Raw genomic sequence first — 13,996 nt, 5'->3', positions numbered from 1 at the left:
ATCACTAGAAAAAAGCAAAATGGGTTATGCAATATTTACAAAGAACTAAAGATTATATGCTCACATATCGTAGATCCAGTCATTTAGAGATCGTGGGATATTCGGACTCCAATTTCACAGGATGTCTTGACAGCAAGAGATCCACTTCAGGCTACATCTTTATGTTAGCTGGAGGAGTAGTTTCATGGAAAAGTGTTAAACAAACTCTTATTGCTTCTTCCACCATAGAGGCAAAATTCATAGCCTGCTACGAGGCATTAAACCATGGGATATGGCTATAGAATTTTATCACTTAGTTGCGGATTGTTGATGGGATTGAGAAACCATTGAGAATCAATTGTGATAATAAGGTCACAGAATTATATTCTAAGAACAACCGGAGTTCGTCAAAGTCTAAACACATTGACATCAAGTTCTTGGTTGTGAAAGAAAGAGTTCAGAGTCTTCAAGTATCGATTGAACACATAAGCACAAACTTCATGATTGCGTATCCTCTCACTAAGGGTTTGCCACCCAAAGTATATCATGAGCATGTCACACATATGGGTGTTGTACACATTGATGATGTGCTAGTATAATGGGAGTTTGTATTTAGATTTTATGTTTGTTTTCTTAATGTGATATTATGTTTGTGTTATCTGTACAGACCTTGATTTTAAAAGACTATTGTATTTGAATACTCTGAATTGAAATAATAACTTTCAGAAGCAGTTTAGCATCAAGTGTTGAAAGTAGAATTTGACTATTTTTAGTCATAAAGTAGGACCAATTGGAAATAGACATATTAAAGATCACATTCTGTGTAATTTCCATGCTACACATCCATATTTGATCCATGTTGCTAATTTTGTTAATGTTGTGATCATTGATGGGTTCAGTTATAATTATGATTAACGAAGACCGCTTTAATCCTGCGTTAACATATCAATACCTTCTTTTTTAGTGAAACCTTTTGTGACTAGGTGTGCCTTATTCAAAATCACATCTTTTGAATAAGAACAGAACCTGTTCTCTCCCACTTCCTATCGTCAGAGAGAGTACAGAGTAAGGTGGTGCCCTCTACAGCCTTAGAAAATCCGTACCTCATCATCAAAAGCAAAAATGGACTCGGGTATGTTCCAAAATAGAGGAAGACATGCTTTAAATGAATTGATATATATATACATATATCCTATATCTGTGTTTGGGTGATCATGGAGAATAAAGAAATGAACAAAAATATCATCGATTTGATTGTTTCCAAGAGCAAGGTGCTCTAGCATTTAGCAATTGGCCAATGATCTTGGTATTTGGCCTTGGAATTGATTCTCACTTAAGTCAACCACTCTCAAATTATTTGGCATTATGCATGTTTGAGGGATGGGGCCATCAAGGCCATTAAGGCCTTGGAATTGATTGATTCTCACTTAAGTCACATTACTTCTAGTATATAAATTTTCCAGACTTCTGGTTGCTGCACCCCATTGGACAAGAGTTGCAGTTCATTACTGAACAGGACATGAAGTTTCAAAAAAAAAAAAAGAGAAAAATCAAACAGCAGTAGAATAAAAAGAAAAAATAATGGGAAAAAATTAGAGTAGTACAAGAGACATAGATTTAAATCTCTCAAGGGAAAAAAAGGAAAAGAAAAACACTTTTCACAAAAAATAAAAAAATTGTATTTTTAGACAATATTTTTTTAGTTATTTTCATTTGTTTCTTAAAGATTGTTTTTAAAAAATAATCACATAAATATAAAAAATAATTAAAAATAATGTACTACAAATAAATGGTTTTTAAAATATATTTAAAAACATAGAAAATAGGTTAAAAACATTTCATATTTCTAAACAAATTATTGTTCTAGAAAACATCAAATAACGGTTTTAAAAAAACTTTTCTCAAAAACAATGTTTCACAAATGTTTTTGACAATAGCTCTCGAACATAGTCTTAGCCTTTGTGTCTTTCTTTTTCCCTCGTTCTCCATTTTGGTTAATGCGGTCCAAAAGTTTTCATAATCCATCAATATGATTTTCTAGCCAAATACACTATAGGAACCTTGATCAGAGGTTGAAAAGGGTGGTGGTAAGTTGGTAACACATCGAGATTAGCTAGCCTTGAAAGTTGGGAAAAAAAATACTTTTCCTATGGAATTTCATGGATAAATAGAAGGCTTCTCATTTGACTAACTTAAAAATATTCCATATCTCTCTTGAATTTTTTGTTTTATGGTTAGGTGCTCAGAGATTGAAGTAATACCATAGTAGACCCAAACATGCAAGTTATAAGATTGATGTAGATGAGCCCAAAGCATGGTTTCACTCAACCAACTGCAAGAAGCTTTGCAAGTAAAACAGACTCAAGGGACCAGTACTGCTGCTTAACTTCTCATAAAATAGATCAACTCCAATGCAAGGCAACTTTCATTTTGTCTTTTCCTTTTTGGATACAAAATAAGTAAAAGAATCTAATACATGCAAGCTAGTGATAGTACTAATATGTAAGCGCCCAACTCAATAAAAGGAAGAAAGAATGATAAAAGAAGTGATGAGACTAGCACATTCAGTCTGCAATTCAATACAAGCCATAATCAAGTTGCATTGCTACATTACATATAATAATAAATAAATAAATAAATAACCCAAGTAGTTTTTACATCCATTGGCCAACACAAACACTAGTTGAAGTAAGAGCATGCCTAAAATGGAAAAAAAGATGAGGAAAGAAGTACAACAATGCAAGCAGTATACATAGATTAAGAAATCTTTCAAGGAAATTTTGGTTGGACAAATTCAGCCTCTAGATCTCTACCCCCTTCTTTCTTTCCTTGTCCATTTTCTTTGCCACTTGCCAAAGGTTTTCATGAACCACTCTTGTTTCCATGAGGTCAAGCAATACCCAATTGAAACTCCGATTACTAGCCCACTTCCATATCCCATTAATACAAATTTCCAATCAAATTCTCTAGTTGAACCTTGTTTAGAGGATGAAAGTGTTGGTGGTGATGCCTCAGAACTTTCACATGCTCTTAACAAAGGTCTACACAATCCCGGGTTCCCATCAAAGAAAGCATTTGGAAATGTTGTAAATTGATTTCCTTGTGGTATATGTCATGTGAGATGATTGTGGGAAACATTGAAGAACTCAAGGAATGTCATCCTTGTTAGTTGCCAAGGGATCTTGCCTGAGAGCTTGTTTTGGGAAAGATCCAATGACTCCAGTTGTGTTAGGTTTGCCAGGGAGGATGGGATAAGGCCAGTAAGATTGTTGCCACCAAGGTTCAGCAAATGAAGCCCCTTGAGTATGGAATCTGTTGGATCTCAAAATAAGAACCTGTAGTTGTGGGAGAGCTCCAAGCCAAAAAGGGAAAATATCATCAATTTGATTGTTTCCGAGAACAAGGTGCTCGAGCATCATGCAATTGGCAAATGATCTGGGTATTTGGCCTTGGAATTGATTTTCACCTAAATCAATCACCCTCAAATTATTTGGCATTGTGCATGTTTGAGGAATGGGGCCATCAAGGCGGTTGTTTCCCAGATCCAGTACGAACAGAGATTTGTTGAAGTTGGCCAGACATTGAGGAATCCTGCCACTCAAATTATTACTAGACAAATCAAGTAACATAAGAGAACTCATGTTGCAAATAAGTGGCGAAATTTCTCCTATCAATTTATTTCCAAAGACAAGATATTCAGAGGTTGATGGTGGTGGAATTGGAAGTGGTCCTTGCAACATGTTAGAATCAAGGTTTAAACTTTTTAACTTGGACCATGGAAGCACAACTGGAGGTTGGTCAAAGCCTATTAAAAAGTTTCCAGAAAGGTCCAGATACTCTAGGGTTTCTTTGCTTATGTTCCATATCCACTTTGGAATTGGACCATGAATTTTGTTATTGGAGAGGGAGAGCAACTTCAATTCATCTTGCTTCTGCAGAAAATCAGGAATCTTGGTTAAGTTGCAAGCATCCAATTCTAAAAACTTGAATTTGGTGTAACTGAGCAATGATAACCCATTGTCTAATAATTGGAAATTGCATGAGCTGATGTCCAAATTAGTCAAAGAACCAAGCCTCCAAATTGAAGTTGGTAACTCACCGGAAAAACTTGTACCAGCAAGATGCAACATTTCTAAGGGACTGGTTTCCTGAAATTCAGGCAAATAACCATTCAGATCTGGATTGTACCTCACACTAAGATACCGTAGGCTTGGTAGCCGAAAAATGGTCATTGGGAATTCACCATGCAGTCAACATTTTCTGAGAAAGAGAGATGTCAATGAAGATAAATTTGCCAACGCATGAGGTACAGTTGAAGAAATGTTCACATAGCTTAAATTAAGTGTCTTTAAGTGGGTTAAGTTCTGAACCATATTTCTCAAGCCAGGCTTTTGAAGCTGCAACATTGGGTTTCCCGAGAGATCAAGGAAAACCAATTTGGACAGCGCTAAGAGTTCCGATGGGATTTGGCCAGAGAATCTAGAAAAAGAGAGATCGAGACTCCTAAGCCTTGAAAGCTGACCAACACCAAATGGGATCACAGAGTAATTGAAATCGTTATCAGAGAGGTCAAGCCTCTAGAGATGAACAAGACTGAATAGGGTGCTGTTGGAGTTGATAGAACCATAGAGACAACTTCTGGCAAGGTGAAGGCCGATGATATGACCAGTCTCCCTGTCACACTCAACACCATCCCACGAGCAGCAATCACTTTCTTTTCCTTCTCCTTCTCCTTCTCCATGGGATTTCCACATTGCAACTTTTGGCGGATAAGCAGAAGGATCATAACAAGCATCCTCATCAATCAAAAAGCTTTGCTTAAACTGAAGCAAGGCAGAGCTCTCACTATCATGGCACAGTGGCTGCTGCATAGAGGAGGAAGAGTTAGCCACCATTAGATAAAAAGATGAGAGTAAAAGGAGAAAGCGCATGAACATGAAGAGACACAAAGTTGAGCCCATATTTTCTATGGATAATAAGAAAGCAAATGGGAGTGATGAGGGTTCACAGCCATGATCCATAGTCTTATATGTGCATTGACTGCAACCCAGTAGACCAGTCTGCCCATAAATTTTAAACCGTTTCAAAATTTGCCCCTCCATGAGTCCCTGTTACTAATATTAAAAATCTCACTCACAAGTCAAGTCGTCTCCATAGACTTAGGGGTGGCATTAAGCAAAATTTCTATTTATTAAGTCGTCTCCGTAGGCTTAAGCTGATTAACTGCTTCTCTTTTCAATTGGTGACTTGATAGAAGCTCTGGTGGAGCCCAAATTTCCATTAGTGATGAGACCGAGAAAATTTCATTCGGAAGAGTGAAAAGGCACCCACAAGCTGCACAGACACTGATAGCTACCCAGTATGGGCATAATTATACATATTATATGGCTCCAGAATAAGCCCCTTGCCAAGTCTTGGTCACCACAAAAAATACCACCAACATGTCCAAGTAGTCTCCGTAAGCTGAGGAACTTCAAGCAACACTTCACACCACATCGTTTTAGAATGTTGGGTTTTAAGAGTGCTTTAAAATTTAGGATATTAAAAAAAATTATAAAAAAAAAAAAGCTTTATTACATCAAATTTTAAAAACGTTAGCTCTCTGGAAGTGATGAAGGCGGCCTTGTTATGCCATAATAGACCTGTCCCTCAAGTCGTTAGTGGAGCTGGAAGGAAAATTTCAAAGTCTTAAAACAAGCTATTGTAGTTGATTTCCATTTGAACATCTCAAAGTCTTTAGTGGAGCAAGAAGAGATGTGAATATGTCTATTTGCAATTGATTTCCACCCAGATTTAAAGGATTGAAAAAAATTATAGCAGATTAGGAGAGCAAATTAACCAAGTTCACATTTATTGCAGGTCTGACATAGAAAGGACTATCAGAAAGGGATATCTTCCTGTTTGGAGTTTCTGCATTCCCATAGAGTCAGTCCATAATGCTCATTTATTCTTGAATTGGGGAGATAAAAAACAATACTACACAACAGACAGAAGCATGTTATATTTAGAATGCCATAATTCTACATGGTTCCATAGTAGGCCCCTTATCAAGATTTCATGTATTCTCTGCAAGCTGAGGGAATCAAACCATCACTCACATAATGGCGAAAATTCATTTTAGAATGCTCCCAGCGCCCTCCAAACTTGTGGACCAGTATAAAAAACTCCCAACAGAACCTGTCTTCATTTGAGTCAAGCTCACGTTTTTACCAGCTCCAGTGGCAAACATGAGGAGACCGGCCAAAGACCTGTTGGAATGAACAGGAGAACCGTGTTTGAAGGTCTAATTTGACATAGAAAATCCTGTTTGGAGTCATTTATTCAACTAATAATCCATGATACGTCGTGGGTGCCCTCAAGCATAATTATTATCTTCACAAAATTTAAATGGAATTTAATTTAATATTAATATAAAATTAAAATTACAAATCTTTTTACACAATGAAAGAAATTGTCTTTACAAATGACATGCTTCTTTTATTTTTTATTTTTTAAAAAATTGTTTGGAATCAAGATATTGTTTTGGACTTTTTATTTTCTATTTTTAAAAACAAAAAAAAATGATACTAACTCCTATAAAATAGATCAATTCTTTGAGGCTTAAAGAGAAAATGGCTTTTAGAATTGCTTCAAAATTTAAGATACTAAAAACAACTTTATTACATCAAATTTTAAAAATTTAAACTGTTTCAGAATTTGCCCCTCCATGACTCCTTGTTACTAATAAAAATCTCCATTTATTATATGACCTGCGTTGGCAGTAGTGGAGCCCAAATTCCACAAGTGATGAGACCGCAGGAAGCTGGTTAACCACAAAAATAGTGGTCGCCCTAGACTTCTTTGGAGTTGCTGAATTAACGGCCAAAATTCATTTAAGAATGTTGGGCCTTCTATGAAAAACTCCAAATGAAGCTGTCTCCATTTGGAGTCATGATGACGTGAAGAAAACGAAAAAATACTTCAGCAACTGGACTTCAGCATTCTCTAACGATTTATTTGGTAACGTTTTTTAAAACCATTTTGAAAAAATAGTTTTTAAAAACAATTTTTTAAAATTGTTCTATAATATTTTGTAAAATAAAAGTCGAGAATCTAAAATTATTTTTAACATGTTTTTAATATTTTTAAATATATTTTAAAAATAATTTTTATATCCATAATTTTATTTTTAATTATTATATATGTTTATATAATTATTTTTTAAAACAACTCTCAAAAAACAACTAAAAGAATTCTTTGAAAACACTTTATTTTTTGTTTTCTAAAAATAGAAAATAGAAAGAAAACAGAAAACGGTTTATGATTGCTAAATGTGTGTTTCAAATTTTTTGTTCTAAAAAATAAAAAATTATTCTTGAAAATAGTTGTAAAACAAGACCTAAATCTCTCTTCTTCTTTTTTTCTTTTTTCATTTTATTTATTAAAATCATCTAGTTGATAAAAGAAATATCTTGAACTCAAATAAAAATTCTCATTTACTTCATATCCAAAAATTTTGTGTCTGTTATTTCCTTATTCTAATGTTTTTGGAAAGAGGATTTATAAAATGATGAGGTAAGGGTATTTTCACTTTGAGCTTTTTTTTTTTTTCCTAAGTAAAGTTGTCTTCTCTAATAAAGATCAAGACCCATGCAAAAGGCCAATCTAATGGCTACACATATGATCGAATTCTAATGCAGAAATGGAGGTATACTTGTTTGGAGTTTCTGGTTCTAAGTCCTAGTTCATGTTGTATATTTGGTCTATTCTAGTATAGAAAGCAAGGCAACCCTGTACTTTTCAGAGGAGTTCTCTTAATAATTTCATCTCAAAATAAAAAAGAGTAGTTATTTGAGTTAAGCTTTAAGTGGGAAGTGTTTTCAAAAACATTTTTGAAAAACAACATTTAAAAACTAATGTTTTGTTGAAGAAAATTTTGTTTAGAAACTTGAAAAAATATTTTTATTTTGTTCTATATGTTTTTAAATATGTTTTAAAAATAACCTTTATTTATAATGCTTTGTTTTTATTTATTTTATATTTGTATAATTATTTTTAAAAATAAGCATGGAAAAACAATTAAAAGATACTCTCTAAAAATGCCAAGTTTTTTTTTTTTTTTTTTTGTCAAACATGTTTTTCTTTTTTCTTTAGTTACAAGTTAAGAACATAAAATTGTTTTCAATAGCAACTGCTAAACAGGGTCTAAGACAAGTACATCCCTAACATATGGACCTAATTCTTATTGTTAAGCACTTCATTTCATAAATTTGTAATTTTGAAATAAATTTACACATGATAGGTGATTTAAGTGGCCTATTAATTATTAGATACAACTCATACTTTGCCAGTTTTATCTCTCTTAGTGACTGAAATATAGAATTGTCTGTCAACCAATTCCCTTGTAGAAATACACATGTTATTCATGGAAAATATATAAGGTAAAAAAGTTTTAGGTCTTTTATAAATCTATGGTTTTCATCACTCTATGGGATAAGGTTATTGTATACACTCACAAAGAATTATGATATTTGAATAACACAAAATCTCATTATTATGGTTGGAGGTAAATTTTCTAGGCTTCCACTATTTTAGAAATTTAGGCTATGTTTGGTTTTTGAAAAAATTAAGGGAAAAATCAAAAGAAAGAAAATAAGAAGGAAAATAAGAAGAAAAGAAAAAATATGTTTAACATTAATAAATCATATTTATATACTTCTTCAAACTCATTTCATTTATTTTTACTCTTCTATTGAACCATTAAATAATTTAAAAATATGTAAATTTCTAACTAATTTTGTTTATATTTTATTATTCTTAGTCTTTTCAATGATAAAACAAACATAAGATGAGTGTTGATATCTCTCTCTCTCACCTTTTCAACAATGACAAATAATTAGAAGCCTTCTTATAGAAAAGAATATTGTTTATTTTAGTTAGTACTCTGTAGTCAAGGGGATAAGTTCCATTGTTAAGTATCAAGTGCCAAACGTTAAGACATGCAAAAGACCCTTGCAGAAGAGCCAAATAATTAAGATCTACGGTTCGTGGTTGATTACAATTTGCATTAACAGTGCTGCACAAATATAAACCACCCAAGCACTTTTACATCCCAAGTTGTTCATTATACTGCTAGTAGCTACGTACAAAAGATCCTAACTCTAAGCCAAAGCAGTGTCCATTTTCACCTCTTTGCGAGAAAATAAATGGAACAATATAATATATACAAGGTAAAAATCAAACAGCAGCAGAATAAAAAGAAAAGAAAAATGGAAAAAGAAATAGAGTTGTGCAAGAAATAGATTTGAATTTAAATCTCTCAAGAAAACCGTGGTCAGATGATTTAAAGCATGTTTGACAACTATTTTTTTAAGACATTTTTTATTCTTTAGAACAAAAGAAAAAAAAAAAAAAAAAAAAGGGAAAACATGTTTTACAATGAGAAAATAAAAAACTGATTTATAATCTTAAAAACAAAAATGCCCATAAATTTTAAACTGTTTCAGAATTTGCCCCTCCATGAATCCCTATTACTAATATTAAAAATCTCACTCACAAGTCAAGTCGTCTCCGTAGGCTTAGGGGTGGCGTTAAGTAAAATCTCTATTTATTGAATGACCTGCATTGACTTCAGCTGATCAACCGCCTCTCTTCAATTGGTGACCTTATAGAAGCTCTGGTGGAGCCAAATTTCCATTAGTGATGAGACCGAGCAAAGTTTATTCGGAAGAGTGAAAGAACACCCACAAGCTGCAGTGATACTGATAGCTATCTAGAATAAGCCCCTTGCCAAGTCTTGGTCACCACAAAGAATCCCACTAGCAAGTCCAAGTAGTCTCCGTAAGCTGAGGAGCTTCAAGCAACACTTCACACCACATCGTTTTAGAATGTTGGGTCCAAACGAACGAACTTGTCTTCATTTGGAGTCATGCTCACTCTTTTTCCAAGCTCAAGCAGAAAACATGAAGAGAACGATAGAAGACGGCAGCAAATGGATCGAAGTACCATGTTTGAAGGTCAAGACATTTACACTCATAATTGAACCAACCATTAATCCATGATGTTTCATGTGTATGCTCATAGTTTTTTGTTTTCTTCTGTTGAGTGAAGTCTTCTCTCTTTGCGTGTTTAATGAGGGATGTAATAATGTATCCATTTTTTTACACCATGTCATTGTCAAGCTCTAAAGGAGGACCAAAGGTCAAGACATTTATACTTAAAATTGATCCAACTGTTATTCCATGATGTTTCATGTGTATGCTCATCCTTTTTTGTTCTCTTCTGTTGAGTGAAGTCGTCTCTCTTTGCGTGTTTGATGAGGGATGTAATAATGTATCCATTTTTCCACACCATGTCATTGTCAAGCTCTAAGGGAGGACCAAAGGTCAAGACATTTATGCTTATAATTGATCCAACGATTAATCCATGATGTTTCATGTGTATGCTCATCCTTTTTTGTTTTCTTCTGTTGAGTGAAGTCGTCTCTCTTTGCGTGTTTAATGAGGGATGTAATAATGTATCCCTTTTTCCACACCATGTCATTGTCAAGCTTTAAGGGAGGACCAAAGGTCAAGACATTTATGCTTATAATTGATCCAACTGTTATTCCATGATGCTTCATGTGTATGCTCATCCTTTTTTGTTTTCTTCTGTTGAGTGAAGTCGTCTCTCTTTGCATGTTTAATGAGGGATGTAATAATGTATCCCTTTTTCCACACCATGTCATTGTCAAGCTCTAAGGGAGGACCAAAGGTCAAGACATTTATGCTTATAATTGATCCAATTGTTATTCCATGATGTTTCATGTGTATGCTTATACTTTTATATTTTTTACTGTTTAGTGAAGTTATTTCTCTTTTATGTGTTTAATCTGGGATGTAATAATGTATCCATTTTTCCACATCATGCCATTTTCAAGCTCTAAGGGAGGGCCAAAGGTCAAGACATGCGCAAAAGACCAATCTAATGGACACACATCCCTTTGGAATTCTAACACATAAATGGAGGTATATGATTCATGCCTAATTGGTGTCTCAGCTGATTCGTGTCCAGCTGGTGCTCCTTGATTGAGGGATTAATCAACAAAATTTATAACCTATTACACCATATACTAGGGTAGCAAAGACAAAGCTACTATAGCATAGTGGCTCTAGGATCGTTCACTGGGATGGGTTTTCACTTCACAAATGATATTATTTCAAAGATGAATTGGTGCCTTTTCATTTCAAGGTTAGCTTTAAAAGAAAACATAAAGACGTTTGAACAAAGATTGGTTTTAAGCTAACCAAAAATAGTAACTGATTTTACTTAGAAAGAAAAGTGTTTCTTGGAGTTTCAGATCACTAGGCTCAGATTCCTCATACAAAAAGGAGAGTTTCGGTCACTTGTTTCTTTTCCTCGCATTAGAGAATTAACATATAGTTCCTTCTCCAACCGGTGTTGTACAAATGCTTCCCATTAATGGGTTCAAACACTAAATCCCTCTCACTGATGCAACTTGCAATGGTTTGAGTCTCTCACTTAGCTTTTACCATTCAAGGTGATCTTTAACCTTGGATTACCCGTCAAAAGCTCGCAAGAGGTAACTAATGGATGTCTCCTTGGAGTCCAAAAGCTTACCAAGTGTTGGCAATTCTAGAAAATCCTACCTTCAAGTCACCTACCCGAGGCTCGCAAGGGGTAAACTAGTGCATCTCCATGGTTAGAGATCACTTGCCTTACCAAGTGTTGGCCCAGGTGACTCCAAGGTGTTTTAAGTTAACTAAAAACATAGAAACCATTCACGGGACACACTTTCTTTTCATTCTAAACTAAAACAACAAAACTTCCAATTTATGCATGTGGAAACTTACCCGGTTACCTTAGCTCCAAGAGACAAAGAGTCTAGCCTCTCATCCTCTGAGAAAACATCTCAGAGAATGTTTGGCTAGCAAGAAAATGAAAATGAAAGAGAAGACAAGAATATATAGGAAAAACAGAGCAAGTGCTCTGTATTTTACTTCCTTCCCAAAACTGTACAAAGGATCTCCTTGGAACCAAAACTCTAACACCCCTCAGAACAGGCTCCTCGGGCTCCCTTAATACCACAATTACACTTACAGCTATTACATAGATATTTTGCCAAATTCCTAACTTAAAAGCTAAGGAAATCTATCATTGGTGACTTACAAGGAGAATTTAGGCATTTAGGCAACAAAAATCTAATGAAAAATATCTCCAAGTGTCGGTTACAAATATCGGGAAGCACTAAGGACCACTTCGCAGGTGACAAGTGAGGTCTGCGAGATTTCGCAGGTGCACAAGAGGAGCTGCGAAATTTCTTCATAGCATCCAGCTGCTTCAACACCTTAGCAAAGTGGACTTCCATCATGTGGTGTTTGGCTTCCATCGCGGCGTGAAGCTTCAGGGGAACTCCATAGCACTGTGCAAAAAGGCTGCGAAACCATTCTGCAACAAAAGTGCTGATTCCGCAGCACTTTTTCTGAAGCCTTCCTTCAGCTTGGAGTGATTGGATTCCAATGGCTGTAACTTCCTCATTTCAGCTCCAAATCATACACGGTTTGAAGCGTTGGATTCTTGACTTCCTGAGCTTTGAAATGGTATATAGCATGTAGAAAATGGACTTCAGGAAGTGCTCCAAAAGTGCGAAGGAAGACTGCAGCTGCTGTCCTCTGTTTTCTTCACTCTGTTTTTCTCCTCTTTGCTTCTCCCTTTGCATTCCGGATTTGCTTATGGAAAAGGGCTTCAAAGCTTTGATTCTTCATGCTTCTGAGCTTTCCATTGCTTTTCCAAGGATTCCATATAACTCTCCTCAATCTCATAATGCTTTGGTGATCAAAATACTAACAAAAACACCAAAACTTACACAATTTGATTAGAATTAATTGAAAGGGGCCTTAACATGCTAATTGGGTTAAAAGGCACTAACTACTACTCAAAAGTGTTTAAAATGATTAATTAGAAGCTATCAAATAGCACTTTTTGAGTAGTAATCAGTATACATGTTTGAAGTTTCTGGTTCAATGTCCTGGTCCATGGTGTATATCTGGTCTATGCTACTATTGAAAGCAAAGCAACTCTATACTCAATTTTCATAGGATTTTTCTTAGCAGTTTCGTCTATTTTTCCTATTATATTCAGGACAATTTGAAAAAATTGATATGCCACCACATAGAATATTCTTAGAATGAGCTGCTAAACAAGTCTAAGACATGTCTCTAACACATGCACCCAATTCTTGTTTTTAAGCACTTGATTTTAAAATTTTGTGATTTTAAAATAAATTTAATCATGTTAGGTGATTAAATGGGCCATTAATTATCATAAATAACTTCCACTATGTCAGTTTTATCTCTCCCTTAATGACTAAAAAATAGAATTGTTCATCACTCAACTCCTTTATAGAAATATACATCTTATTCATGGGAAACATATAAGGTAAAAAAATTTAGGGTTTTTAGTCTAATAATATAAATTTGTATGTTTGTTCACTTCATGGGTTAAGGTTATTATATAGGCTTATAAAGAATTGTGATACTTGAATAAGATGTAAATTTTCTAGATTTTGACTTTTTTAGAAAAAAATTAGGTTATATTTGTTTTTCTAAAAAGATTGAGGGAAAATTCAAATAAAAGAAAATAACAAACAAAAGTAAAAGGAAAGAAAAATAAAATAGATTTAAAATCAATAAATCATTTTTATATATTACTTCAAATACATTTCACTTTTTTTTTATATGTATAAAGATTAAATAATTTTAAAATATATAGATTTCTAACACCCTAAAAGAGCACGTAGAGCATTTAAGGAAGGTCTTTAAGATCCTGAGGCAGAATGAGCTATATGTGAAGAAGGAGAAATGCTCATTTGCTAAGGAAGAAGTAAGCTTCCTAGGACATCGCATCAAAGATGGCAAGCTGATGATGGATGACAGCAAGGTGAAAGCCATCTAGGAATGGGATCCACCAACCAAGGTACCTCAACTCAGATCTTCCTTGGTTTAGTTAATTACTACCAGCGATTCATCAAAGGTTATTC

The 13,996-nt window shown here is 34.3% G+C and overlaps 1 protein-coding gene across 1 annotated transcript; it reads right to left on the bottom strand.

The window, feature by feature from the left end:
* Positions 1 to 3,125: 3,125 nt before the first annotated feature.
* Positions 3,126 to 4,780, bottom strand: LOC117925996 (receptor-like protein 6). The gene is made up of 3 exons (XM_034845091.1): positions 4,604 to 4,780; positions 4,350 to 4,496; positions 3,126 to 4,127 (listed from the first exon to the last, which is right to left on the bottom strand). Exons 1-3 carry the CDS (start codon positions 4,778 to 4,780, stop codon positions 3,126 to 3,128), a joined length of 1,326 nt encoding a protein of 441 aa, XP_034700982.1.
* Between the last annotated feature and the right edge of the window lie 9,216 nt (positions 4,781 to 13,996).

Source organism: Vitis riparia, chromosome 12, assembly GCF_004353265.1.
Source record: "Vitis riparia cultivar Riparia Gloire de Montpellier isolate 1030 chromosome 12, EGFV_Vit.rip_1.0, whole genome shotgun sequence".
NCBI lineage: Eukaryota > Viridiplantae > Streptophyta > Magnoliopsida > Vitales > Vitaceae > Vitis > Vitis riparia.
Note: the sequence above shows the minus strand (reverse complement) of the source record. Positions and strands in the feature narration are given on the sequence as shown.

Excerpts from the sequence above, each read along its gene's own strand:
- LOC117925996 (XM_034845091.1), bottom strand. The coding sequence starts at position 4,780 with ATGAGGATGCTTGTTATGATCCTTCTGCTTATCCGCCAAAAGTTGCAA. Across the intron at positions 4,497-4,603 it reads TGCCAGAAGTTGTCTCTATG|CTTTCAAGGCTTAGGAGTCT; the intron begins GTTCTATCAACT and ends GGTGTTGGTCAG. Across the intron at positions 4,128-4,349 it reads AGCCTGGCTTGAGAAATATG|GAAACCAGTCCCTTAGAAAT; the intron begins GTTCAGAACTTA and ends CCTGAATTTCAG.